This window comes from Parasteatoda tepidariorum, chromosome 8, assembly GCF_043381705.1.
Source record: "Parasteatoda tepidariorum isolate YZ-2023 chromosome 8, CAS_Ptep_4.0, whole genome shotgun sequence".
NCBI classification, from domain to species: Eukaryota; Metazoa; Arthropoda; class Arachnida; order Araneae; family Theridiidae; genus Parasteatoda; species Parasteatoda tepidariorum.
In genome coordinates this window covers 72259495-72285498 of record NC_092211.1, presented here as the reverse complement: position 1 = coordinate 72285498, position 26004 = coordinate 72259495, and the positions used below count along the sequence as shown (strand labels likewise).

Sequence of the window (26004 nt, the reverse complement as noted above, 5' to 3'; positions counted from 1 at the left end):
TAGCAAAAACATATTTTATTAATTCAAGTTATTATACAATTCAAAAATCAAATTTTTCGTAAGTTAATTTAAATTTTGCAGAATGATTTCTACTCATTTTGCAAAAATGTCCAAAACAGGCAATAGCTTTTCTTTTAAATGTTTAAGTAGATTAAAAAAAGAACAAAAAAAAAAAGTTTTTTTTTGTGACAAAAATACCATAAATTCTAAATAATAATGAACAAATAAAAATTTTGTACAATAAAAAAGAACACTAAAAATACCCTAATACCAGGTCACACACAAATAATTTACCTCACTACCTTTATTTTTATATACAATTTATAACCTTTTAAAATAAATAAATCTTTGATATTCAAATCACAGATAATTTAAATTATTTTATGAAGAAAATTATGCAAAGTTACATTAAAAAGAAATTATGTATGCTATTGTTACAAATGAAATTTTCTTAAATACATTACTTAGACCCAATTAAAAAAGAAATTTACTTTTCAAAACTTGTTCTCCTCTTAAATACTTGTTCACTTGTCTCAAAGCCGCAACGAAAAAGTAAAGGCATGCCACAAATTGAAAGAAAAATTATTAAAATATCAAGGATCATCAAAAAATCAACAAAAACTCTGTAGGCATCTCAAAACGGATTTTTAATAATAATGCTTTTTAACGAGCGTTTTTCATATAATAGTTCAAAACATTATAAGAACCACTCGCTTCTTATACTGAGGGTTTGGAAAGAACATTTTATAAGTAATGAATGAATTAACAATTTATATCTATCCTATTGAATTTAGATGGCCTAGGAAAATTTTAAATGACTTTTAAGTGAATATTTAAAAAAATTATTAGAATGAGAGGGATTTTGCAATTTTTTTTTTAAATATAGAAATAGAAGAAAATTTGGGTCCAAATAAATCGGTATTAATGTAATCTTAGGATTTATACATAAATTAGTATGGACCAGATATAGAAATCCTTTGAACTTTTTATAAACAAGTCGATTATTAACTCTCTCAGCATAAAATTTTTAATATTTTTGAATACAAAAAAAAAAAAAGAATTAAAACTATTTAGCTCTCAAGTTAAAAACTAATATTTTTTTTACATCACTTTCAATTATATTTAGATCTTTTTCCCTATACTGGTCAATTTTCACAAGTCAAAAATGCATATGACTTATTAATATGGCTGATAGGTTATACCTATTACTTCAAATCATTACTTATTAGCATATTTTTGAATCAGAATCTTTAATTATAAACAAATCAAATTTAAAAACAATTATAAACTAATTCAAACAATAAATTGCAAATTATTTTTTTAAATTTAGTACATAACAGGTGTTTCTATAATTATACTTTCTAGTTGTAAACATGAGTAATTATATATAAAGAAAAGTAATAATTTATATTTTTAAATCTTTGCTCAACATATCACAAAAAGACTCGGCTTAAAGCATTTCTATGTTTTATTGGCACACTGATTGGCCTCTTTGGCCGAGTCATACAGGAATTAATAATAATAAAAAAATTACTGCATGAAAAATGATAAGAGAAAAAACAATGATAAAAAGAGCTAAGCTTCTTCTTCAAAACTCAATTTAAATGACTGTACACAGTATAATGCCGAAAATCACAGATGATAAATTGAATTTTTTTTGCATTTTTTTTACACAATCACACAAAACATATACAACTTTTGGACAATATGATTTTTTAAGAACGTTGCATACAGATTGAAAAAAATCCGCTTTAGTGATTTGAATCAATCAAAAGTGAACCCTTTCTGTCAAAATGCCATACTTTGCAGCAGGTCACTCTAAATGATGAAAATTTGTAACACTACCAATTGTTTTTCTTTATTTGCTAAATTCAAATGAGAGCAAGGTTAAAAAGAATTACCCTTGGACATCAGATAAATAAGTTAAAAACATTCTTCTTTTTCATCAAATATGAGTAGCTTCACAAGCGTCCCAATCGTCATCTGAATCAGTCTCACTTTCTAACATTTCATTATCACTACTCGTTTCACCGTGACTACTTGCAGTATCACTTGTACATTGTCCATGCAAGGAGTCCTTAACGTCTGAACTAAGTGAATTGTTGGTAGGAGAATCGTTGACATAATTAAATTCTACTCTTACCTAAAAACATAGGGATATTAGAATATTTTTTAATTGATAAAAAAAAGACAGACATTTTTATTACAAGCTTTCATATCATAAGGCTCTTTTATATTTAATAAATTATTAATGAATTTTTCTTTATTAAAAATAATTGCAGAGTTAAATACAATGGGGTATCCAGGTTCAAGGGTTGTCTACCTAGAAGTAGTCACTCTGAATAATATTTAAAAATAACAATAAAATAAATGAATGGTATGAAACTAACAATAAAATGAGCAAATGTTTTCAGTTTTGTCAGTACTTCAAAACATTTTGGCATGCTTATCAGGTATATACTAGGCAGAAGAATTTATAGAGTTAATCTGCCGCACGATCTCCCCAAATCCTAATTTGGTGATCTCAATACAGTCAAACAGAGGTTCATTATTGTAACAATTCAGCTTAATTTGCATACATGTAGCAAAATTTGAAATATCCTTAAAAATTAAAAAAAAAAAATCATGAAATCTCTATATAGCTAAGTCTGAAATCAACAACAAGAATTTACTTTTTCTTATTGCAGTGTTTTCTCAATTTAGCTTTTTATATTTCATCCGAAACAAGTTTAGAGATGTTTTAAAAAGCAGTCTCATTAATTTCCCCCATTTGTTTAATTTAAAAATAAAAATTAAAGAAAAAACTTTGATGACAAATAATCTGCAAGTCTGCTGGAGGATTTCTGCCACTAGGCTGTATATATATATATATATAATGCTGTATGTTTGTTTATATACGATTTATTAAAATGTTATAAAATTTTTTAGTCAAGTCTACGGAACATTCTTTAAAGATTTTAAGGGTAATTTAAGATTTTGTTAAGCTAAAAACTCAGAAGACAACCAATCAATTTAAGCAATTTTTAATTATCAAAGTCATGTACTAAAAGTAATTGTATTTTCATCAGATATTTTTTTAAAGGCCAGCTTCGGCTGCCTTAATATAATACATGTTAAATTAGAGCATTATATATATTATCTTTGAACTCAGTTGGTTTCTCAATCCAAAATAACCACTGCTTTTCTGTTATTAATTTCTGTTTGATATTATTAACTGTAACAAGGTATTTGAACTGACTGACACCTTTGAATGTATAATCATTAGTCACAAGAGGTAATATACATTATCATTAGTTTGATTACTGACAGCCATAAAATTGTACTTCTCCTGATTTATATATAAGACATATGCTTTAACAGAAGTCTCAAGCTTCTAATACAGACTGTTTAGTGGGTCCTATTAAACGTATGTCATCCGCATAAGCCAATAGTTGAACAGACTTTTAGACAATTGCACCCCTATCTATATATATATTTCTCTTACACAACGACAAAAAAAGTCTCATTACAACTCCCTGAATGGCAACACTAGATAATCGACCAATGATTGCCGCAAAAAATGTCACATGCCAAATCTAGTGAGGTGGCTCAACATATAGCGGTTTTAAAAAGGGAAACCGAAATAACCAGAGAGAGAGAGAGAGCATTCTCAACAAATGTGATTTCTTCCGAAATTAACCCTATCAGCTGCGGTAATCTCATACTATTAAGCTAGGCAGAAAGGAGTAGTTCTTGTCGATAGATCTCTATTTTAGTATTTTGTCGAAAGCGTTTTTTTTCGCGAATTTATATATTACGAATTTATTTGACGATTTTTGATTTATATCATGAATTTATTTGTTTTATTATGGTTATTAGTTATTCATTGAAAAATGAGTCTCAGTCGTGCTGTTACGCTTTAAGATTTTATACTATAGCACATTTCTAATAGGTTTAACGAATTACATATCATTTATTTGAATTCAAATTTATTTTAATGACTTAGTATAAACTAAAAAGATGTAATTTTTCTTTAAAAAAAAATTAGTTATAAGGATTTGAATGATTGTTTTGAATTCTTAGAATTTTGTGCATTTGCAATGCAACTAAGTTAGCAGCGAGCGAAGCAAACCATATAAGATTGCGTAGCAATTTTCAGGAGTTGGCGAGCGTTAGCGAGCAGGGGGTGCAGCCCACTAGTTATTTATATTGTCATCTGTAATTGTTTTTTACAGTGCAATGTTAAATAGCATTTAAGAGATGGTGTCTCCTTATCTTAAACCTTTTTGAGTGTAAAAAGGGTTTGAAAATTCAGATATAAATTTTACTCTGCAGTTGACATCCTTAAGGATCATTTTTATAAGGTTAACCAGAATATATGGGGTTCCAAATTCATCCACAGCTTTTAATGAACTTATGTCTATGCAAAATAAAAAGTAAGCATAACAAATTTCATTATAAGTATCATTCTCAAGTTAAGAAAATAAGTGAAAAATTAGGGCAAGGACATAACATAAAATCACAAAAGGAAAATTTATTTTCCACAAGTACTTTTTCATGAATAAAATAAAGCAAAGAAAAAACCAACTGAAGATAGAGATAAGGAAGAAAATAATGCTAACTGAAAAAAAGTTTAGAAATTCATTTTACTTATAATTGATTTGAAGACTTAATTGTTATAATAAATGATACATAATTAAATTGATACATTATACCTTAAAATCTCTACTAAATAATTTATGAGTTTTGTCTTTGGTGGCTTTGTCCAACTCATTCTTAAACAGAGTGAGTACAGGTTTCCTATATTCTTCATGGTGCACACTAAAAAGAATCAATAAAAAAGGTAAGAGGCATTAGGGTATGGCTACAAGAAAAAATATTTTTCAAAGTAATATTGCATTCTAATGATTATAGTGGTTTTCCTTGAGCTTTGAACAACTAACATGCATGCAATTTACTATCCATAATTTTTTCAATAAATGAAAAAAGTTACTTCCTCAGTAAATAAATCTAACCTTTTATTTCGCTCAGAATGAGGTGAAGATGTGAAGGTATTTAAGTTAATATATGTAGACATGGGAGTAGCAGTACATCCATTTGAATGAGCTGAATTTTGGAAGCTATCATTTTCACTTTTAACAAAAAATGTGTTAAACCAGAATAAAAACATCTTATCAAAAAAAAAAAAAAAAAAGAGGTTTAAATAACAAATAATACATTTAAATCAAACAACAGACATTAAAATTATAAGCAAGTAAAAAGAAAAATTTCAAAACTAGTCAAAATCCGACTCAAATTAGCGATGGTTAAAATATTACGAAAGCATAATTTTTTAAATAATTGAGTGAGCAAAAAGAAAACTCATGCCCTTTATTACATAAGATTTCTTTCATATAAAAATTCTAATTAATATGTTCTGAATGAACAGATTTTCATTATTATTACTGATGCACACTAATAAATAATTAATTTGGAAAGTATTAACATATAAAGTCCAATACAATAAAGATACAATTTTAGCAATGATTATAAGGATAAATAATAGAACAACAATTATAAGAATAAACAATAAAACGTCTAACTTCTTAACATAGACATGCAGTGGCCAGCGGCAGCACCTGAACACAATGAAAATAATTTTTAAAATTTTTCTTTTTTAAAAAGAAAAAAAGTCAGAAGTTTTGAATCGCGGATTTGAATCACCACGACTTTTAACGCACTCAAATTGAATAGATTCTATCATGAATTTAAGTAGTTTTTCGATGATTAAAGCTATGGACTTCGACAGACCTAAAAATCTTAATACTTTTAATGCACTTTATGTCTATTTTACCAGTAATTTAAGTAAAATTTTGATCATGATTTTAACAGTTATTGTTGGATTTTCTCATAATTTTTAAAATCTCAATATTTTTAATGCAATATTATTACGATTCACAAGTTTTAAACCTCACATTTCAATAATTACACTTGACACCCTTTATTTTTGCAGATTTCATCGTTTCAACGTAAATCCGAGGAGTTTAACAATAATTTTTCCGCAGCTATTGTTAAGCAATTATTAAACGTGGCTTTGAAAAATCCTGATATTTTTTATATGTATTATTACGACGCTCACATTGAGATTTAGAATGTGAGTTTTATTTGTGCCGTTTACATGTTTATTATTAATTACAAATGATTCATTGTTACCTCGGCATTTATCTCTATGCCTTTCCATGTGGTTTTGAAAATCTGTGTTAAAAGAACATTTCTGCACATGGTTGTTTCCAATGGCACATTTTCACTTGCTATATTTGAGCTTTTTTCCGCGGCAATCTATTCCACAATAGTTTTTTTTGATTTATTTCATCATGTTTTTCTTTTTAAAAATTTCAATATTTTTAATAAAATATAATTACAACACGCAAGTGTTGTGAGTGTTTTTAAACGCAAGTGAAGTGTTTTTAAAAATTGGGAATCGCTGGGCTAGAGCATTTACTTGAGGACACTATTAACCAATTTGCAAAATACACTATTACAGCAATTAATTTAGAAAGGAAAATTGCAGTACAACATTTTTTGACAGTTAAACCATTAAAAATGGAATAAATCTGCTTTTGAACAAAATGGATGATAACTACAAAAATTAAGATTTTGAGATATCATTCATGTAACAATCTAAGTTTTAAATTTAATGAACAGGAAGGAAACAGAAAATAGACATACCGTTTTGGCAAATGTTTTATTGCGGAATTCTACTTTGATATCCCCACAAACAAGCACAGTTTCAGGGATCTCAAATCGCAAGTATTTTTGATTCCTTTTCACTTCAAGAACAGGTGATTCATATAATTTTGTTTTTAATTGGTATATGACAAAATATGGACCTAGAGAAAAAATTTTTTTGAATGAGTTATAAATTGAAAATTTAATAAAAGTTATTTATTAAAATTAAGAACAAGAAAACTAGAATAACAAAACATAGGTATAAGGATAATAACTTGAGATACAGTGAAACCTCTAAGAAAGACCACCTTCGTGTAGCGACCACCTCTATTTTTGACCACTTTTGGGAGGCATAGAATTTTTTCCATAGACTTTGTGTTGATGAAAACCTTTAGGAGAGACCATCAAAACGTCTCCCAGTGACCGGGCAAAGCTCTACACCAAATGTGGAAAAGATAAAATAAGGAAATAAAAAATTATCAAAACAAAAAATATTAATAAAATAAATACGTAGATTCAAATGTATTGAAAATATCGTGAGTGGCTCTAACTTATAGAGCTCTACAGACAACTTCATGTAGCAGTCAGAGTGCTTATAAAGACAATGATTTATTTTGAAAGTTAAATTTAAAAAANAAAAAAAAAAAAAAAAAAAAAAAAAAAAAAAAAAAAAAAAAAAAAAAAAGAGCTAAGCATTTCAAGCATAAAAATTTCTCACTTTTTTGATATATGATAGATCATATAAAATTAAATATAAACTTAACGAAAAAAAAAACATAATTGTTTATTTATATAAAACAGTTCTATCATTCATAATTGGTAAAATTTTTTTTTACTCATAATTAGAGTTATTTTTTTTCTTTCATTAAGTTTCATGAACTGATTTGGTTTTCATGATGCTAACACAAGTGGCATTTCTGCACTAAGAAAATGACACTGATAAAAATTGAAATTGTTTATGAAAAATCACGCATCTTCGATTACATTTTGAATTCAATGGAAGTAATCCCTCAGAAGGACCAACCTCCATTAACCCCTTCCTTCTTGCTCCTGTGAAAATGAGGGGGGGGGAGGTTTCGCCCCTATTTCTCGCTCTCGTGACATTACCGGGATGAAGTGTTCAGTAGTAACGCGCCAATAAGAATAAAACTAATTCATTTCTTTTGCCCGGAAAACATTTTATTTCTCATTTTACACACCAGATGGTAGTACAAGGATATTTTTAAGGTAATTGTAGATAGTTTAAGTTTATTTTAAACTAGATGTCAGCACTAATCAAATAGCACTAAAAAAAATAGGCACTTTTATGACCGTTTTCTTGAAAATCAACCGATCGTTAAGGGGTTAATGATAATCTTATTGTGGAACAGAGAGTGGTTGCTCCCAAGAGGTTTCACTGTATTAAAAAAGTTTACAACACACTACAAGTATCATTCTTTAAATAAAAAAAAAGAAATTTTTTTTACATATATAAATACAAGGTGAACTTTTTTTTCAAATGAGCAGCATACATAATTTCCAAACCTTATTTAAGTCTATTTTCCCTGCGGCGAATGCAATCTAAAAAGAAATTTGTTTAAAGGTTACATATTCATTAAGTAGTGTATTTCTATTTCCTTTCAAAGTTTGACGACATATATTATACTTTTCTTTATTGAATTTACCTCTTTAATCATAATCCTAGAACTAAATCATATTTCAAATTCATACAATTCCTATTTTTTTTTTTTTTTTTGAAAAATGCGCATAACATTAAAACACAAAATAATAAGCTAGTTCTTTTAACAAATATATTTTCAGTTATTTTGGCATATACAGTTTATATATCATGTAAAAATTTCTTAAAAAACATTCAATTACCAATAAGTTAAGTACAGATGAGAAATAAATGAAATGTCTGGAATTTTGGTGTGTTATTTGAATTCATAACACTTACTTTTGTGATAATTTATTAGAAAAAGTCTGGCATAATTTGAGTAGTCCTTACCTTAATTACATATTTAGTTTTGTTCCTGAGTAGCAATAGAAAATTCAAATTAATAGCAATACTTTGGAAAATTAGAGAATATAAAACAAAAAGAAAAAAAATTTTAATTGAAAAATTAGCTTAAGTTAAATGGTGATTTCAATGTAAACTAACTTTAATCTAAATTTCATTGACTACAGAAATTGAATCATCAATGTATGTTTAGAATAAGATAAAAAAAATAATTGTTCAAATTGCACTTGAAAGTACTTTTTAATTGAGAAAAGGTCAGATTTAAAGTTAAATAAAAGTGCGAACAGGTTAAATCCAGTGGTTCCAAAAACAAAAATTTTTTTTTTTGAGCATAGTGATTACAAACCAGTTTTGAAATGAAGTCACTGCTTGGAAGACAGAAAAGAATTCGTAAAAAATGGTTTAGAAAATTGATTTTTAAACATATGAAATTATTAAGAAATATCTCTTCATGTTTATATGAAACAATCTACTAGTCTAAACTATTTTTTCCTGATTTTTTCTTTCACTTTTTATGCTGTTCTTGACAACATATATTTAATTCAAGAAATGCTAGAAAATGATAAAATCTGCAATTTGAAGTAAAATTTAGTGGCTTACATAAGGTTTAGTTATTATACATAATTTTTATTCTTAAATGCTCAGTCTTGGTAACAGAATCGTGGCGACATTGTAGCAGAATGTTACAGAGTTCTTGCAGAAAGATTTTTCGTTTCTGCAGAATTTTTTTCAATACATGCTTTTCTCGTGCATCAAAGGAGAAAGAAATGCTTGCAATTTTTCTATTCTCATTCGAGAAATAAAAATTCAATAATGACTGGCTTTAGCAAAATTTCAAATGGATGATATAAATAAATATATATATTCCAAAATCGAGAAAGTTTAAAAGACAGTTTACTTTAGAAATCATGTTATTTCCTTTCATTTCTTAAAAGTACACCATCTTTTATATTTTAATAAAATTTGACTGTGAGTGGGGATTTTGTTACAAATTTAGCTTTACAGTTAAGGAATTAATTAATGCAATACATTTCCTCCTTTTTTTTATACATTTCGTTGAATAAAATCTAAGGAATATTTTCAATATATTACGCACATGAAAATCTTTTTTTTTTATTTTTAGTTTTCATTTTATCGAGAACAACTTACATAAATTCCATTGGAAATATATGTAGTGTTTTGATAATATTCTTTGGCAATTATTGCTACAAATTTCTACATATTTAAAAAAAAATCCCAGAGTATTTTATTACTCAGTTACTATTATTGATATTCTCGTGATTTTTAGCAACAACAAAGAAAAAAAAAATACAGAGATTATTACGACTTGTAAAATTCAAATCGCGGATTCAAGAAATCACTCTTTAACATACTCAATTTGTACCCATATCATCATTGATCCTCATGGTGTGTCAATTATTCTTTTGACAGTTATTGTTACAAATTTCCACACTAAAAAAAAATCCTCAATGTTTTTTAAAACAATTTTACAAGCAAAACTCAAACCACTTGTTTGATAATTAACTTTTTTAATGCAACTATTTCATCATCTTTTCAACTTTTCGGCGGTCATTATTCTATTCTGACTATCCGGATAGCGCTAACGATATCCACAGGGTTTTTTAAATTCCAGTTATTTCTTAGCTGATATTATTTCTACATATAAAATATGAATAACGCATTTAAGCAATCACTTTCTGATGCAAATCACAATTTACACAAATCGTAAATCCATAGTGCTTCCATTGTATTTTTGGCAGTTATTTGATATTGATTTTCACATGATTTTAAAAATCCGATATTTTTAATTCGATGTTTATTACAACAACCAAATTAATTTTATAATGAAACACATTTGAACAATCCCCCTTTTAAAGAGTCTGATTCGTGTGATTTCACAGTCAATCTTTTTTAAATAGTTACTGCAATGGATTTTACAATTTTTAATTAGTTTATTTAATGTGATGGTGATTTACAAAATGCAAAAAGGAAATAATTAAGAGTGTTTTTTCCCTTCAAAGAATATTGACCATAATATCAGAATAAAAAAGTATTACATATTCTACTAAAAAAATCATATACAATTTATTTTACCCAAACAGGTTTTCTTTGTGAAACACAACATTTTTGTCACTTTAAATTAGTAACATATATATTTGTTTTTATTAAAAATATCTAGCAGAAAGATATTAGTGCTAAAAAGGATAGCAGAAGAAAACCCGAAAAAATTCTGCCGCAGGGGCTCAGCTACAGGGACATTCTCATTGCATCTTCTGATTGACTAGCCTAAAATTTGAACCAATAAGATTTGAACCTTGCTTCCTTACTAATTTAACTTTAAATTAATTGCTAGAAATTACTCTAAACTTCTTTTGTATCACACTACTCATTAAACAACTATGTTTTAAAAGTAGTGCATTATACTATAAACTACAAAAAAAGCAATGTCTGTAGTAATTTCGTTATTAGTAGCATGTTAGTTCGACCACTGGTTAGAACACTAATTACAGAAGTACACTTACGTTTCATCCTTAAGTTGAAGTAAAATAAAATTTTATGTTTATATTTTTAGAGGCTAAACATTTTTATAACTCTCAAATTTTTTTTTGTAAAATAACTTGTTTACTTCAATAATTGACATCGTTAATTGAAAGAAAAAAAATCAACACCTTATGACTAAAATCCAGAGTTTAAAGAGGTAAAACAATATTAATGTTACACAAGAGTATTAAGAAATATTAATATTAGGAATTGTTACTTACTACATGTACCACCATTGAAGGTTGGTATTGGTTCAATCAGGATTGATTTCAAAATCATCATAACAGGCCTGTATTCAATGCTTTTCTTGACTAGTTCACCATAATATACTACGTACCTTCGCTGACTTGGTATTGTAACGCCCTATTCAGAATTAAAAAAAAGGTGTTGATTTTGAATGAACACTTCAACTGAATGAAGAATAACTAGTAACTAGAATTTATTAATAATTGATAGTGATAATACTGATATTGTTGAAGCAAGCATTGTTCTTTTACACATTTTAAAAATGAACAATTAATAATTATAAACTTTAAGACATAATTGTCAGCAGAATGAAGAAAATGACTTTTATAATTATTTAAATGAAAAAAATGAACTATAAATTACTTGTGTTTTATAGCTTTATCAAGTTTTTTTTAAAGGAACAGTAAATTAAATTAAAATAAAAGGGTTTTAATTTTTAGAAAGGAAAAATCTTAAAATTTCGAAAACAATTTCCGACAACAGAGATTTTAAAATATTATATTTATAGGATTATTTGGAAATTTGATAACCTTGAATCCACACTTTCAATAAAATATTACAAATTTAGAAGACAATCTATTTCTGAAGGATAAATTTATATCACAGACTGTGGCATTTAGAGCCCCATAACATATTACGCACTGGATGTAATGAAATAAAAAAAATTAGTGTACAAGCTCAGCAACGTACACAGTTTTAGTTTCCGAGAGAGAAAAAATTAGTAATAAAAATCATCAATAGCGGAAATTTGGCACTTCAAGCAAATAACAATTATTAGAACATCAGAATAGTGATCATAAAGCCACATGTTACTATTAATACAAAATTTACTTATTGTTTCATTTGACAAATATGCATTAATTTATTACACACATTATGCTTGAAGCAACACATTTTCTTAGATTGATATTGAAATCACATGCACTGCTATCAAGGTTTTCATCACAGAAAAGAAAAATTACGATTTTCTCTCCTTTTCCCAAATACGCCCTTGTGCAAATGAATTGAAACAAACTTTTTTTTTCGTGTTTTTTAAAGAAGATGTTTTGGGTACATCTTCTGTAGGATTGTTCGGCTACAATGGGGTTGGACCTTTGCAGCCTATTGACGGTATGATGCGTTCTGAGCAGTACATTACTATTCTGGGTAAAAAAGTTGTTCCAGAGTTGAAGAAACGATACCCTGATGGAACAGGGATTTTTCAACAGGATTTAGCTCCTTGCCATACGTCCAAAATTGTCANTTTTTTTTAGTTGGGTTTAACAATAAAAAAAACGGCTTTTTGTAGCGATTCAGAAAACCGGAAAAATCAGTTATCCGGAATAGCGATGGTCCCGATCGTTCCGGATAATCGGTTTCCTACTGTAATAAAAATCATCAATAGCAGAAATTTGGCACATCAAGCAAATGACTATTGTTAGAACATCAGAATAGTGATCATACTAAGCCACATGCTACTATTAATACAAAATTTACTTATTGTTTCATTTGGCAAATATGCATTAATTTATTACACACATTATGCTTGAAGCAACAATTGATATTGAAATCACACTGCTATGAGGGTTTCCATCACAGAAAAGAAAAATTAAGAACTTCCCTCCCTTTCCCAAATACAGATTGAGATTTTTTTTAAATTAAGTAAGATTTCTAAAAATTATGGGAGATTGTGAATATGCTTTAAAAAAATTATTTCCTTAACTATTATATAATTACAAGCATTTTTAATATCTTCTGTTTTTTAATGCATAAAACAGGGCTCGAAAAACCGCCCGTCCTCAGCGGTCAAAAATTTCCCGCGGACGGCCATTTTCTCGTTAATGTTCGTGATACACTTTCAATTTTTGTTATTTTACAAGAGTCTAGCGCCTCACTTCTAAAATGACCCACTAATCTAGAAATCCTGTACAGCAACATACTGCGCATGGTGGATTAATGTTTTTTCCGTCTGGGAGTACTGCAGCAGTTGAAAGGGACTTTTCAGCAATGAACTTACAAAAAAAACACATTACGTAAGCGTTAAACGCAATTATGAACATTAATCTAAATGGAAAACCCCTTTCAGATTTCTGTGCAGAAACCTCTGTAAATCATAGGCTTGATTGTGGAACTGGCAAACGTCATATTTGATTCATTTAAAAAATGCAGTACCCTCGGATAAATTGACATTCCAGATGACTTGACCTTTGTCATTTAACTTATTTCATAAAAGAAATAAATTATTTCATAAAAGAAATACTAGGTTTTACTATTAGTAACCTAGTATTTCTTTTATTACTGTATAATTTAATCCTAGTAGCTACTAATTCATTGCGTAATTTATATAAATGTTTGTAATAAATAAGAAAAAATAAAATTTTAATTTATTTAGAAGCGATGGGTTAGTTTCAAAGGAGGACGGGTGCATTGTTGGACAAGCCGTCCTTGGGGACGGGTAAAATTTCCGAGCGCTGGCATAGAATATGTTTGCCTCATGATCACAAGGAAATATTCTATGTTTTTTCTTTCATTAGGTTGTTGTTACTTATTTTTATCTAATTCTAAGTAAAAAAAATTTTAAGCATACTTCAAACTAATTAAGAAAGCAATATTTAAATAAAATGAAAGATTGCTGCATCAATTACACCCACTCAGCTCACCAAATGTTTCAAATTATTTTTTTTGGAACTGTGTAATCAGTAGAGAACTTTTTTTTATCACTATTCTTGTTTTTAAATCGTAATTTCTGCTTATTCCATTTTATCAAAACCTTCAGCGTGAAAAGAAAACTAGTTCTAAACTAATAATCCACTTAACATGCAAAATATACCTAAATCGCTAAAATACAAAATTGGAACAATAAAAAAAAGCAGGTCTTAATTGATAATTTAGTTAATATGCAATCGAATCACAGAGGAAAAAAAACATAGTTCTAAAAAAACAATTAAATAATTTAATTAAAAGTTCAAATCACAGAAATACAAAAAATAAAATCTAAATTTATAATTCAATGAAAATGCATCCACATTGCTAAAGACAAAAAAAGGAACGGGGAAAAAAAAAATTCTAAACAATTAATTCTTTTAAAATTGAAAATATATCCCAACTGCAGATGTTCAAGGATGGAGAGAGGGAAAAAAACAACGCTGAAATAAAACAATTCTTAACTATTGATTCAATTAAAAAGCAAAATGCATAAAAATCGCTGAAGTTAAATTTCAAAATTAATAAATTGCATAAAATATATAATATATATCAAAAATCGAAAAAAAATGACACAATGATGATCATTTGACCTTAAACTGCATTTAATAAAGTATCAACTGATATGAATGCCATTAACTAACCAAATCCTTTTTTGACTCAATAATTTGTGAACTCAGCAAAAGAAGGTTGAATAGAAACTACAGGCTATTTTATGGATTTCAAGATTATTTTTAATTTTTGTGATGGAGCAGGGTTTCCTCTCTCATAAATAAATATTGTTTTCGAGATGCAGTTGTATTAATGATTGTTTTAGGTAGGTAAAATTTTAGAAATATCTTTGCCATATTATCTTAGTTTATTTAATATGGAGAATGAAATTAAACGAGAATTTTTTATTTATAATTTTGAGTTATAAATTTTAAAAAATGGTAAATTAAACTTATTGAATAAATTGTAAACATATTCTGGAAATGCTACATATATTTGCAATTTTATATCTTCATTTTCAAAATATAACAAATTTAGTTATTAGGGTTGATTCCACTGGATTATTCAGCCGTTAGAGATTTTTCAGGTTCACCTATGCCGATTAGGCTTACCTACTGCTTCTAAAAAGGATTCTTATTGCACTTTCAGCAAAGTTTACAGAACATATAAATAACACCATAACTTTCTTCATTTTCACTTATTTCTCTTAATACTTAACAATCTTTATTTTTCATTTGGCTGAATTATTTGTTTCATTTTGATCTATTTGTTGAGATCTGGATGATGTTTTCATAGGTATTTCTCCATCTTCATAAATTTAAATGTATTAGGATCTAGATCTGTGTTCTGAAAAGGGTTCCTTGGTTTAAGGGGGGTGTTCTGTTCAAACCGGTTCTGAAAAAGACTGGTGATGAGGGAAACGAGATAAGCGGAATGAAGGTTTAAAAAATTTATTTTTTTTTAAATAGCCGAATTAGAAATTTTTTCCAACAGCATGAGGCATTAATGCATTTTGAAATTGGTTTAGAGAGGGAGCAAAATTCTCACGTCAAAAATTTTATAATGCGAGAAAAAAAAAAAAAAAAAGAACAGGCGAGTTTCTCGGGTTGTAGTGAAAACACTGGCTATGCATGAACGCTTTCTCTTACTCTTTTTTTTAAATATTACATAAAGCACATCACATGCTAAAGGGCTTCAAACATCTCACATTACTTTATGCATGTCTTAAAACTAATGGTGGCTTGGTCAAGGACTATTTAAATTTGACCCCCATAAAATTTATCAGCGTCCTTCTCAACCAATAATCGAAGTAAAAGTATGGTAAGCTGTTTTAATATCTTGACTTTCAGTTCTTGTCCCAGACCAAAACAAGAATATATTTATCATTATTGTGAACATTACACATTCTATTGTAATTTCGCATTTAAATTCACTTTATTTAAAAGAAAAATCTAATCGATAAATACAAACAGAGAAATGAAAATATATACATACGATGTACACATTTGTACTAGTAATATATTTTAGTTTCTGATTCTGGGAACTAGCTGTACCCTTGTTACATGCACCCTCCACAGAACATCAACACAATCCAAATATTTCAATTTTATGTTTAGTATACATACAGATAAAAAGTACCAAATCAGTCTTACTAATTGCAATGTTGAAAAAACTCAAAATGTAAAATCACCTACTATTAAATTTTATAAATAATTCTGCAGTATATTGAGTTGAAAATCATAGCTTATACAAACCACATTCGTTTAAGATTGGAAAAGTTTTTGAGTTAAGTCAGCACCATTCATCGATATAAGTTTAGATTCACCTCTGCATTAAATTAAAAAATAATCCCATGAATAAATTGGAAAAATTACCTTTTGATTATGAGTTCTAGCATTTCCATAAAACTTTAGTGCTTCCTCAGCAGTAGTCAACATTCCCTTATGAAGCAAGTAAGCACAAATCATAACACCAGTTCTACCCTATTTAAAGAAATAAAAATTAGCACTTTTAAGACTTCTTTGAAGCCTATTTTATCAATTTATAAATTCAAACTGATGTTAAGAGTTTATTTTTATGATTTGCAATTATCAGCAATGAAATTAATTTGAATAATTTATATATTTTGCTAAAATTATATTATCTTAAAATGGTTACTTTTATTCAATGTTTTAAGCTTGTGACACACTAGTTATAGACATTTATTAAAATTATATTTTATGAAACGCTTTTGGTTGATCAAATAAGTGACACGTGTTATTACATTCAAGAAATTCTGGAAGAATATTTTTTAAATAGAAAAATACCATTGAAAAGCAACATTCTTTATATTGGACCTTAACTCTGCAAACTAAAAGCACGTTAAGCCTCAGTTTATATTTTCATTAAAATTAATAATTATACAAGTAAATAACGTTATAAAGTTTTAAAATATATATTAATGTTATGTTTTCTTTCTCTGCTTATGTGGGTTACGTTAGTTAAATTTGTTTTAAAAAAAAAATTAAAAAAACTTGAGATAAAAAGTTTATTTAAGGTTACAAAATTAAATAGCACTAGAAACTAAATTTGAAGGAGGGAAAAAGTCATTCTATATTCATGTAACCAACATTTATTTGAATAACAAAAATCCTTTCTTGGCTCAAAAGCTTAGAAACACTACTTTAAATGAAAAAAAGAAGGCAAGTAGTAAGATTAAGAAAGCAAAGTAAATCAGGTAAGGTTTAAAGTAAAGATAAATAGATTTTATTATATTTAAAACTTTGGACTACAAAATTCAGCTTATGGTTATCTTGGTTGCTTTCCAAGCAGAAAACAAACTTGTTTTCATTCCAGATCCTTTAAAGGAGAATTTGTGTAAAACAGAGAAATTTCTTTGACACATTTTACCATGTAGTGTGTCTGTTTCAAGAAGCCTCTTCGAGTGCAACAACACTCAATATCCAAAAATATATAGAATTTCAACAGAAACCCAAGTCTGTAATTACCATTTTCAAAAAGGTAATTTAGTTACATACATTTGTTCACTTTTAGATTTTTGAAAAATTTCATTGTTTTGTGTAATTTATGATAAAAAATCTATTCAGCCTCATTCTAATTGTTTTTTGCCAGAAATAAATGCTTATTAATAAATTATCTATGTAAAACCATTACCTGCATAATTTTCTAAAAACAGTTGTAGAAACTTTGAAAGCTGTCAAGCACTATTTTTCTTAATATAATATAATTTATATTTCTTATTAAAGGTATGTTGTATTATTCTATCATTAAAAGTTTGTTATAAAAAAATAAAGATTAAAAGAAAAAGATTAATTTAAAATCTGAGAGAGCAAAGGAAGAAGGCTCTTTAGAAGTAAACTATAATGCAAAGATTATTATTATTATTTTTTTTTTTTTTTAAATCACCTGTAACTAAGGTTAGATTTTGGACATTACAAACTGGTTTAATACACAACACATCAAAAAACTGGCAAAAAGTATCAAAAACTATTAAAATCTGTCAAAAAGCTACCTAACTGCATGTTATTTTAATACATCTACAGTCTAGTCCAGTGTTTCCCTAAGTGTGGTACGCGTACCCCCAGGGGCATGGGAACAGTTTAGCGGGGATACGCTTTCTTATACGAATTATCTTGCAGCAAACGAAAATTTTAAAAAATTTATTTAAAAACAAAGCTAGCTATGAAAATTTACAATTACATATTTTTCTATTGGCTATTCTTTGCAGTTAACAGTTAATAATTAGTGGTGTTAACAGCCAGTTGTGGTATTAACTTTCGTGCAATTTTTTTATAGTAAAAAATAGATCCATTTTTTTATTAGTGGTACACAGTGTTACGAAAAATTTAGATAGGGCACTCAAAAGTCATAAGTTTGGGAAACACTGGTCTAGTCTGTAACTCAGCATCACCACAAAGAATAACATCGAATTTCAGTCTTATTCACACAAAAGGCTTCATTTTTTAAAATTTATTTTGTAATCGCATGCCTCAGGGAAAGGAGTTAAAATGGGAGTGATTGAAAATATATTTTACATATAATGAATATGTGATTATTGAGTGCTTTTTTTTTTTTTTTTTTAAAGATGATTGTTTTTGTATTTTTACTTCCAATTATTAAACAAATTAATGGATTGGATAAATTGAAATTTCACACAGTTTTAATTATAATTATTTAATACTTATTACTCTTGGGTAATTAATTTGAGTTTTTGATTTTGACAGTAATTGTCAAAACAAAAAGAGTTTATGTCAAAATAATTCAAGATCATAAATGATTGATCACTATTAGTTTCAGAGGTAAGTTTATTTATAAATTCTTCATATTCATAGTACTTCATAGCTATTAATTATACTTACACCAAAACTTTTGGTCTACGTCAAAAAGAGTTTTGTGACTTGATGGCTAGAATTATGGTTAAAACTGGATAAAATTTTTAAAAACTTGCCAACTCTGCTTACAACAAAATAGTTCACCCAAATAGTGAACTTATATTGAAGAAATACATAATTTGTAAGGAATTAAATTCATAGAATTAACTGGTTAATGTGATATTTTAGCATTATGAAAAATATAAAATACCTTTCCCGCTTTGCAGTGGATAACAGCAACATTGTTTTTGTCCTTTGAAAGCCAGCTATCTACATCATTGCAGAAAGGTTTGATTAACTCTAATGTAGGAGGGTTGTGATCATCGAAAGGATACTGTGCAACTCTCTCATGAAATTTGCTGGTATCGTAATTCCTCTCAGTGCATCTGAGATTAAACAAATTAAAGGATCAAGAGTTAAATTAGCAGACCAAATTCTAGTAACAAATGTAAAATAAGTTTGACATAAGAAATTATTACTTACAGATTGTATATCTTATAATGCTGATCGTGTTTAGAATCTAAAAACCTATAAAGCAATGAAATATTAAAAAATCCTGTTAAGATTGCAAAAATGTTGGGATTTTACAAAAAAATTAATCAATTCATTATAAATATAAATATTTTTTTTTTATTATCTGAAACAAATTAAATATGATTGTGATATATTGATAATTTTTTTAAGCATATTAAGTCTTGCTACCCAATTTAAAAAAGCGGTTTCTCCAGTTACAAAGAAGTATTGGATGACAGAGTAGTTCTTCAGTTTGCCATTCTGATCTGACAGATGCTCATTATTCATGTCAACCTATTCATACATTAATCTCAAATTCTAAACTAGTGAGAAAATGCAGAGTACAAAATAGACGAAAGGCATTTGTGAAGATTGAAATTTTTGCTTAACTGAAGTATTAGAATCATATGCAATATTTGTAGTTCCAATTATACAGGTACTATTCTCTAAATACTTAAAAGCTTTTTTGGGTTCAGTTTTGCATTATTTGAGGAATTAGTCTGTTTTGTGTTTTATCCTTTTAATCTGAATAAAAAGCCAAACAATTAGCTACTAACTCGCCATTATTTTGTATAAAAAACCGGCCTCAAATTTTGCTTTAATAGTTATTCAGCTATTCTATGGCTTTTTCATTTTCTTACTGAACTGTTGTTTTTTACTGATTGAAATGGTTCAACAGCATCCACAGGTCATCAGTAGCCCACAGGACATATGTTGAAGACCTCTACCTTATAAGCTTATCCTGAACAAGGTTACTCAACTAAAAAAACAAGTAATTTTACTTGCATTTTTTCTTTATATAAATCAGTAAAGAAACAACTCTCAACCATTAATTTTCAATGCAATTTTTCGAAAATAAAATTGATAATGAAATGTTCTGGTCAAAATTGTTTTCAAGACTAATAAAATGAGTTCAAATTTTAGTCAAGATAATTAAGTTTAAAGAATCATAATTATTCACAAAGTTAACAATTGATGAGACAATTACTTCTACTTAAAATCTTACATTATTGTTAAACTTCAAATAAAAAGTGTAATAATTTTTACACTTCAACCCTGGTCCTTAAGACACAAGAGTTTTATATTTCTTGGTCTTTTCTTACTTAAAGCGGATTTAAAATATTAATTCTTTACCTCTTTATTCACTTGTTAATATTTACATTCATAATTATTTTACTTATTAGATAAAGCGAAGACTTATGAAACAGTAGTTAAATACAGCAATATAATAGTTATAATATAGCAAATGATCTTGAAGTACTAATAGTACCATTATTTTAGAAAAATGAGGCTTGTTAAATTGCAGATAAAATAAAGGCACTGTTATTATCTTTCGATCAGATGTTAAATGAAAGGGAAATTACGTAAAGTACAATATTCAATTTACAAAAAGCATAATTTGTAACAAAAAGAAAGGAAGCAGCTACAGACCTCTTAACGTCATCAATATGATTTCTGTACAGACCTTCCACTTTTTCAGCCGGATACCCCATAGCAATGATATTATTGCAAATATCTAAGCAAGCTAAGTAAACTATAATAATTTAAATTTTCAAGTGGGAAATTATTGAATAGAAATTTTAACACCAGTTGACAGTATGAGTAGTAAAAATTGCTAATTTTTAAATAAAAGAACATACAACACAATATACACTCAACTTCACTACTATGTACATTATAAATTGCTTTGAATACAAATAAAAAATTAAGATGTTAGTCAAAATATATTTTTAATCTACTCAATTTTTGCCACCTCTCACCTGAAAATTTTCTTTAATCTGTTCATGGCGTTGTCAAATTTTGCGTAATTTAAGATAGGTAGGTACTTTATTTACGTTGCACTAGAGCTGCAGAATGGGCTATTGGCGACAGTCTGGAAAACATCTCTGAGGATGATCCGAAGACACGCCATCATAATTTTGATCCTCTGCAAATGAGATGGTAAAATCCCCTACTTTGATAGCCCAACGAACTGCAAGCGAAATAGAGCACTTTACGGTAGAACAGTTTAAAAAGGATCGATACTGTGCACCCTCAGTCCATACGCAGGCTGATCAAAATGGTCACCCACCTGCCTACTGACCACAGCCAGTGATGCGTGACAGTCTGGAAAACATCCCTGAGGATGATCTGAAGACACACCATCATAATTTTGATCCTCTGCAGATGAGATGGTAAAATCCCTTACTTTGGTAGCCCAACGACCTGCAAACGAAATAGACAACTTTACGGTAGAACAGTTTAAAGAGGATCGATACGGTACACCCTCGGTCCATACGCAGGCTGATCAAAGTGGTCACCCACCCGCTTACTGACCACAGCCAGTGATGCTTGACTTCGGTGTATTACTGGGAAATTCGTCTTTAACAGGAGGGAATTAAGGGGGTTATTGGGGTTGCAGCCCCTGGCTTTGGATTTCCAAAATGCCTGAGGCTAAGATAAAATGCAATGGCAAAAATGGTTTGTACGTGCATATAGGAAAATAAATGATTTTTAAAAAAATTAGCAATTTGTAATCCTAATTAAATAAAATTTAAAATTTCATAGTTAAAAAAATTTTTTATTTTCGTTGAACATTTTGTGCAAAAAAAAAAAAAAAGGATAAAGATGGAGAAAATAAAAACATTTACATATCAGTATTCAATCAATTCATATCCTAGAAGGAGAAAATGGTGATTGGTACTTTGTTTGCAAATATATGATGAATATTCAATCGCATAAGTAAATTAGTAGTTGATTGCAGTGTAAATGAGAGTATAAAAAACAGGATTCTAGAAATGAGACAAAAGAAATACGAGTTTTAAGTAGTGATAATGTTTTCAGCGCAATTTATCAAATTTCTTGCTTTCTACAAAGTTAATCTTCAGATTTTTTTAATACTTAAGAAAGTGTAGTGAAAAAATATGATGGGAGAAGAGAGACAAAGAATATTAATTACTCAAAAGTTGAAAAAAGTTTTAAACTGAAACTCTTTGTACAGTTATTGATAAACATTGCAGTAGTCTTAAGAGTGCTTTTCTATCCTTCAATTTTTAGATATGCCTTCTTTTAGTTTTTATTTGAGACCACATCTAAGCAAAATTATGTTACATCTTATAAATGATACATCATTCAAAATTCAAAGAATGTTTAAAATCGAAAATATCAATATAATTATTGATTTACTTTGCAGTACACTTTTATGTAATTCTTCCCAATTTTATTTAACCCCCTGTTTAGCATGCTCGAGTTAATTCGAGCATGCTAAACAGGCCAAACTGTGCACACTCGAGATAATTCGAGCGGCGTTGTATTTTATGCTGTTATAATTTTTTACACTCTAATATAATTGAAAATTCAAAATAACAATTTGAAAGCTAAGGAAAAAAACTTTTTTTTATTGATATTTATCCTATGTATAAGATTGTAAACTATAACACTTATTTATTCAAGAATAAAATATAGCCTTTTTCAATGGAACAAAAGCGCAGTATATCAAAATCGTCTACCAAAAGATAAGACAGTGTTCCAAAGTGCGTTTTTTTTACATTAAAAAAAAATGATTTTTTTGGGTGGTTTTCTTCCAAAAAATCTGTGCATTAAGGGGTTAATTAATTTTTTGGATGCACTTTTCTTCAGTTTTCATTTGAGTTCAAAGATACAAAAAATTTGAATGAAACAAAAAGTTTTCTTTTTATAAAAAGTTTTTCTCAATAAAACTTAACGTGTTGTTATTTTAATAACATGTATTATTTTATAAATTTGAAAGGCATATGGGAAATGCAAAATAATATGTATCAGGTAAACATTAAAATTTGTCACTGTTAAGGAGCATATTTTCTAGAATTACTCATTATCTAATTAAGAAAAAAAAGTCTATATTTCCCTATTCTATCTCATAGTTATTTTGGCAGAAAAATATTTATTATTAAAATAATAATTTAACATTATTATATTTATTATTAAAATGCTTTAAGTGACTTAAATTTTAGATATACAAAGAAAGCCAACAATAAGGTAAAACAAGCTAAGTCAATAACCAGTTTTATATCTTCAGAAAAACTAGTTTATTTAAAGAAATATATGCTGACATGTATAATAATAAATACAACGTTTTATAAAAATCAAAATACTTTTAAAAAACTAGTAATTTTAGAAAAAAATTCGTCAAAATTTGGTGGAGACGAAAGAGTAGAAACTAGTTATAAAAGCCAATAAATTGGTTGCAGAAAGTTGTTAGCGGTTTTGCATTCATTCAGGTCTATTTTTGTCAATAGAAAGTTTTTCATTTTATTAAGTCTTGTAAGTATATTATAACAATTATTTTGATTATTCATATTCTTCAGTCATAGAAAATTTCAATATTACGATGTATTTTTTAAACTCTTTTGAAATTGTAGTATTCTTGTTTTAATAACAGGTGCTTTATTTCATAAATAAATAAAAAAATTCTTTCTATTTCTTGCTTTAAACTCTTCGTTTTTGTTGAAATGTCATGCCTAATTTAACTGATTATAATTTTAATTAGTTGAAATTTTTAAACTATGTGAAAATGTAATGTTTTAACTAATTTTAGAAAATATATAATTTTTTTTTTAAAGAAGTAGGTGTGATGCCCCCTAATCCAGTCCTGAAGATAAGAAATTACTAAATATATACAATCTTGTTTTAGCGACCATTTCTTGAAACAATATATTAGTTATTTAAAACTGATTAAAACTTAGATACCACAAAACATTGTTTTTTCAGCACCTTCACTAATGAAAGACAACATTTCGGTAGAATATTTTCAATATTTTAGCAACTCTATAAGAACAAAAAAAAAATTTCCAGTTACCATTTAGAAAAATTTGTTCGTGGCAGGTTGTCATTCTTTCATGATTTAATAGCAACATGTTTAAGTTTGCTGCTGCGAAATGGTGCCATTGAGTCAAAAATAGATATGAATAGTAGAAATTTGCAATTTGGCTCAATATTAGTTGCCTCATACAAATAAAAAAAATATTCTGACAGTGAACATGGAAAAATTATTTAAAGTAGCTAAAAATAAATAAGTTATAGTTACTAAAAATTATTTTAAAAAAATCTTATGTATCATACGCAATTAGGAATCTGAATAATTGATTACCTAATACCTATAATTAAATCCACCAATACCTCTATATCACAACAAAATGAGAAATCACCAAGCACCTTATGACATTGAGGGAGTATTTCCATATTGTGATTTGTCAAACCAATCGCAATTGTCAAATAGATTTTAAACTTGCTATTAAAAATAAAAAAAACATGTAGAGGTTTGCATGGAGATGGTTACCCTTTGAGTTGGCCCCTTTCTGTGCCTTTTTTTTCCAGTTTTTCACAGGTCATTACCTGGAAAATGCCAAGATTTGACAATTATTCTGCTACTGTATTTAGAGGTGCTTCTTTTAATCTAAAAGCAATGTATATAAGAGAGGCATGTAATTTATTTTTATTTCTAGGTATAAAATAAACTGTAGAACAAAGTTGGCATTTAAAAATGCTTAATGTTTAAAAGAAAGTTTTAAGCAAAGGCAACACATTAAAAAAAAAAGAATGTAATCCTATAATTTTAATACAAAGGATACAGGTAAGATCAAGATCAAACCCGTCTTCTTTATATCTTCTCTTTTTCTTACTAACAAGACCTTTTATTTTCGAAGCCATCATGTCTCACTGTTAAAAATAAATCATTAGAAAAAAATGGAAAAGTAATATTTACTTTATTAACGAAGTTGCAATTTGACAAACCTTGTTAAAATCAACGAAGGTCACACTTTCTAAAGAAGCTTGTTCACTTGAATATATGTTAATACTTCTTCCAATAAGCTGAGTATTGAACAGTTTAGTAATAACAAACAATAAATTGACCATCGTAGAATCAATAAAGCTTCAACTTGAAAATGGTATTTTACGATATTTTAATAAGCATGAACACTTCAATTATTCACATAATTAAAGCTATCACTAATCTCTTTTGAATTTCATATACTTAGTCAATTAAGTGATATAATAGGTCGATGGTCAATATAAAATGAGCACATTAGCTAATTTAGTTCGCATTTGAGTGCAACTAATACGGATTTTTTGTTTGTAGTTCCAAATCAGTCTAAATTATTAGGTTTACACAGTATCGAAAATTGAAGAAAAAAAAGTTGAAAATGCAAAAGTTTAATTTGGTTGCTTTTCAAATGGTCTTTTACACGCATACGAAAGAGAACATGTATGTTGTGTTAGTATATTTTTGAGTTAAATCAGAAACTAAGATGTTGCCGAAAACTGGCATTACGTAGTTTCAGTAAATATAATAGACATGTTCAAAATTTACAATTTGCTTGCAGTAACTTCTACTTTATAAACAAATCATATCACAATCACATCGAAAAACTCTATACCACATATATAAAGGGTTGCTCATGCAAATTAACAGAAAGTGCAGAGAGAGTACATAATACAGATGCACGAGGATTCAAG

At 27.8% G+C, this 26004-nt stretch overlaps 1 protein-coding gene across 1 annotated transcript; it reads right to left on the bottom strand.

Annotated features, from left to right (window-relative positions):
* On the bottom strand, positions 1 to 26001 carry LOC107437787 (phosphatidylinositol 3,4,5-trisphosphate 3-phosphatase and dual-specificity protein phosphatase PTEN). The gene is made up of 11 exons (XM_021146343.3): positions 25282 to 26001; positions 25119 to 25206; positions 20962 to 21046; positions 19501 to 19545; positions 19229 to 19403; positions 16522 to 16629; positions 11449 to 11590; positions 6688 to 6848; positions 4995 to 5155; positions 4695 to 4800; positions 1 to 2143 (listed from the first exon to the last, which is right to left on the bottom strand). The coding sequence occupies exons 2-11, from the start codon at positions 25198 to 25200 to the stop codon at positions 1946 to 1948; spliced, it is 1263 nt and encodes a 420-aa protein (XP_021002002.1). The 5' UTR covers positions 25201 to 25206; positions 25282 to 26001; the 3' UTR covers positions 1 to 1945.
* Positions 26002 to 26004: the final 3 nt, after the last annotated feature.

Excerpts from the sequence above, each read along its gene's own strand:
- LOC107437787 (XM_021146343.3), bottom strand. The coding sequence starts at position 25,200 with ATGATGGCTTCGAAAATAAAAGGTCTTGTTAGTAAGAAAAAGAGAAGA. Across the intron at positions 6,849-11,448 it reads CTTCAATGGTGGTACATGTA|GTCCATATTTTGTCATATAC; the intron begins GTAAGTAACAAT and ends TTTTTTCTCTAG. Across the intron at positions 2,144-4,694 it reads TATTTAGTAGAGATTTTAAG|GTAAGAGTAGAATTTAATTA; the intron begins GTATAATGTATC and ends CTATGTTTTTAG.